This window comes from Protobothrops mucrosquamatus, unplaced genomic scaffold, assembly GCF_001527695.2.
Source record: "Protobothrops mucrosquamatus isolate PMUCROS unplaced genomic scaffold, P.Mucros_1.0 scaffold355, whole genome shotgun sequence".
NCBI classification, from domain to species: domain Eukaryota; kingdom Metazoa; phylum Chordata; class Lepidosauria; order Squamata; family Viperidae; genus Protobothrops; species Protobothrops mucrosquamatus.
Genome location: NW_015386690.1, coordinates 23,090 through 25,956, shown reverse-complemented (window position 1 = coordinate 25,956; position 2,867 = coordinate 23,090). Strand labels below are relative to the sequence as shown.

General features: G+C 36.4%; 1 protein-coding gene across 1 annotated transcript; it reads right to left on the bottom strand.

Annotated features, from left to right (window-relative positions):
• Positions 1-792: 792 nt before the first annotated feature.
• Positions 793-1,731, bottom strand: LOC107287141 (olfactory receptor 49-like). Its single transcript, XM_015815608.1, has one exon. It carries the CDS (start codon positions 1,729-1,731, stop codon positions 793-795), a length of 939 nt encoding a protein of 312 aa, XP_015671094.1.
• Positions 1,732-2,867: the final 1,136 nt, after the last annotated feature.

The following is a 2,867-nucleotide window of genomic DNA, read 5'->3' as shown; positions in this document are numbered from 1 at the left end:
AACCAGGAGAGATGGGCAATTGTCTTTTTCCATTGTTCTTCACTAGCAAACCAATTCTTTCAGGGACTCGGCCTTTGATGTCAACCAGATATTTCCATTCTTTTTTTTTAAATTTTATTAATAATACAAAATTAAAAACACATTGGACATAGATATGACGTCACTGGTTCCATACATTTTCCAACATTTTACAATAGTATTAGTACTCATATAGACATATAGTTCTTGAACTTTGCTCACTATTTATAATATACTATTAACACTTTCCCCCTTATTTCTATATGTCTATTTATCTTTTAAATATACATTTGTCTACAATCTATATTTTATTCTAGCACTATACATTTATCTTGGTTACCCTCTTATTGTCTATACAATCATAAAATTGTTCCCAGATTTTATAGTACTTGGTTTCACATTTGTCCTTGAGTTCCCATGTAAGTCTATCCATTATAGCGCAATTGAAAATTTTCAATAATATTTCCTCTTGGGTTGGAGTATCTTTCTCTTTCCATTTTTGAGCAAAGGCTATTCGTGCTGCTGTTACTATATGCAGTAGTAAATAATTTATGTCTTTCTTATATTTTTTTTCCCATAATTCCCAATAAGAAAAATTCTGGTTTGGCTTCTATATCTATTTGCAAAATTTCTTCCAACCACTTCTCTATGCTTTCTCAAATCCCCTTGTAAGACCATCTCAATGGGTGATTATTACATCTGAAGGCAGCACAATCCATTCGAAGACATTAAATCTGAACATCTACTTCGGAGCCCTAGCAATAGCCAATCATCTCAGTTTTTTGCAAAACCAATCCTTTGTCTCAGTTCAGCCTTCAAAGCATCCTGCACTTGTCTGTTCCTCAAAGAGTATGCAATTGGGGTGAGAAAAGGAACGATAACAGTATTCAGAAGAGCCACTATTTTGTTGTAGTCCAATCTGATGGTGCCTTTTGGCTTGATATACATGAAAATACAACTGCTGTAAGCGATAGTGACCACGGTCATGTGAGAAGCAAAAGTGGAGAAGGTCTTCTTCCTTCCAGTAGCTGATGGAATATGCAGAATGGTGGAAATGATTTGGACATAAGACACAATGTTGACACTTAAGGTCCCAAGCAGAGAGAATATGGCAACTACAAAATAAGTCATTTCTAGGAAGCTGGTGTCAACACATACCAGCTTCATTAGGGGTCCATAGTCACAAAAAAAATGATTCATGACGTTAGGACCACAAAATGGCATAAGAAATAAAGGAATGAATATAACTAGAATTAGTGATAACCCCCCAACCAAACAACAAAATACTAATAATGAGCAGATTCGGGGATTCATGATGGTTGTGTAGTGAAGAGGGTTACAGATGGCTATGTAGCGATCAACAGACATTGTGGCCAGTAGGAAGAACGCAGTGGTGCCAAGGACCAAATAAAGAAATACCTGTATGAAGCAACCAACTAAAGAGATGCTCTTAGTACCAGTAGCTATGTTGACCAGTGCTTTGGGAACTATAGTACTCATATACCCAATATCTACCCATGCCAAATGTCGGAGGAAGAAATACATTGGGCTACAGAGTTGAACATTCACCAGTGTGATAATAACAATCAGTGTGTTTCCTATTAATGTCAAAAGATAAATCACAAGCAGGAGGAGAAAAAGGCTAACTTCAAGTGGAGGGTTGGCATTCAGCCCCAACAGTATGAATTTCTTTATTGTGGTCCTATTTGCCATTAGTTCATTCCTAAAAACAGAGTGAAGATATTAATTTCCAGATCCCCATTCTTCTTTTAATTGCATGTTTCAAATGGGCATCAGCTTATCAGTTTCCATTCTTTGCATTAAAAATCAAAGAGAAGTTAAAAACCTGATGCTTTGAATCAGACCATGATTCTTCTGATATATTATTCCAAACAGGGCAATTCTTCACTGTGGTCTACTTCTGAGTGTGGTTAATCCAAGTGGAGCTACCAGGGATCCCTCCGTGTTTCAGCCTTTCAAAAACAATTCATCCTTGTGGACATGCAAAGATCTGTTTCTGGACGATGATATTTTGGTTATCTCACCTTTGCTCAATGTTCTCCAGACTGTTCTTCTGAGATGGGTTCAAATTCTCTTTCAATATTTTTTACCTAAAATCAATGGGAACTGAGGAATGTTAACATAATCAATGTGAACAGATAAAGATGATTTGAGGGCTGAAGCTTAAAATACATACAGGAACTGGGTACATCTAGTCTAATGAAAAGAAGGACTAGGGATGACATGATAGCAGTGTTCCAATATTTAAGGGGCTGCCACAAACAAGTGGGGGGTCAAGCTATTCTCCAAAACACCAGAAGGCAAGACAAGAAACAATGGATGCAAACTGAACAAAGAGAGAAGTAACCTAGAATTAAGGAGAAATTTCTTGACAGTGAAAAAAATTAATCAGTGGAACAACTTGCCTCCAGAAGTTGTGGTACTCCAATACTGAAAAAAGTATTGGAAAAAAAAGGAACTACCAAATTTGATTCCCTTATTTTTGATGCCTAACATTTTCACCCCTTGCAATCTACATATAAAAGTATTCATATCATTGTTATGATGTTATGCTATTGTCTCATTTTAATTTCTGCTGGTAGAAGCCATTTTGTAGATGGTTAAACTGTGTTTCATTATGCCTACATATCAAGCAAAGAAAAAGCATCTGTTAAAATATTACCTCTTAATTCAGTGCTTGGGAAGCATAACATTCTCCATTCTCAGGGCTTTTGAGAAGATGCCTCGTCTTCGTGGCTCATGGATGTACCTCTTCAATGTCTCTGTCTTTGTCTTCAATAACATGTTATGGCAATGAACACAGAAGCAACCTCTCATAGGCAATGGAA

Excerpts from the sequence above, each read along its gene's own strand:
- LOC107287141 (XM_015815608.1), bottom strand. The coding sequence starts at position 1,731 with ATGGCAAATAGGACCACAATAAAGAAATTCATACTGTTGGGGCTGAAT.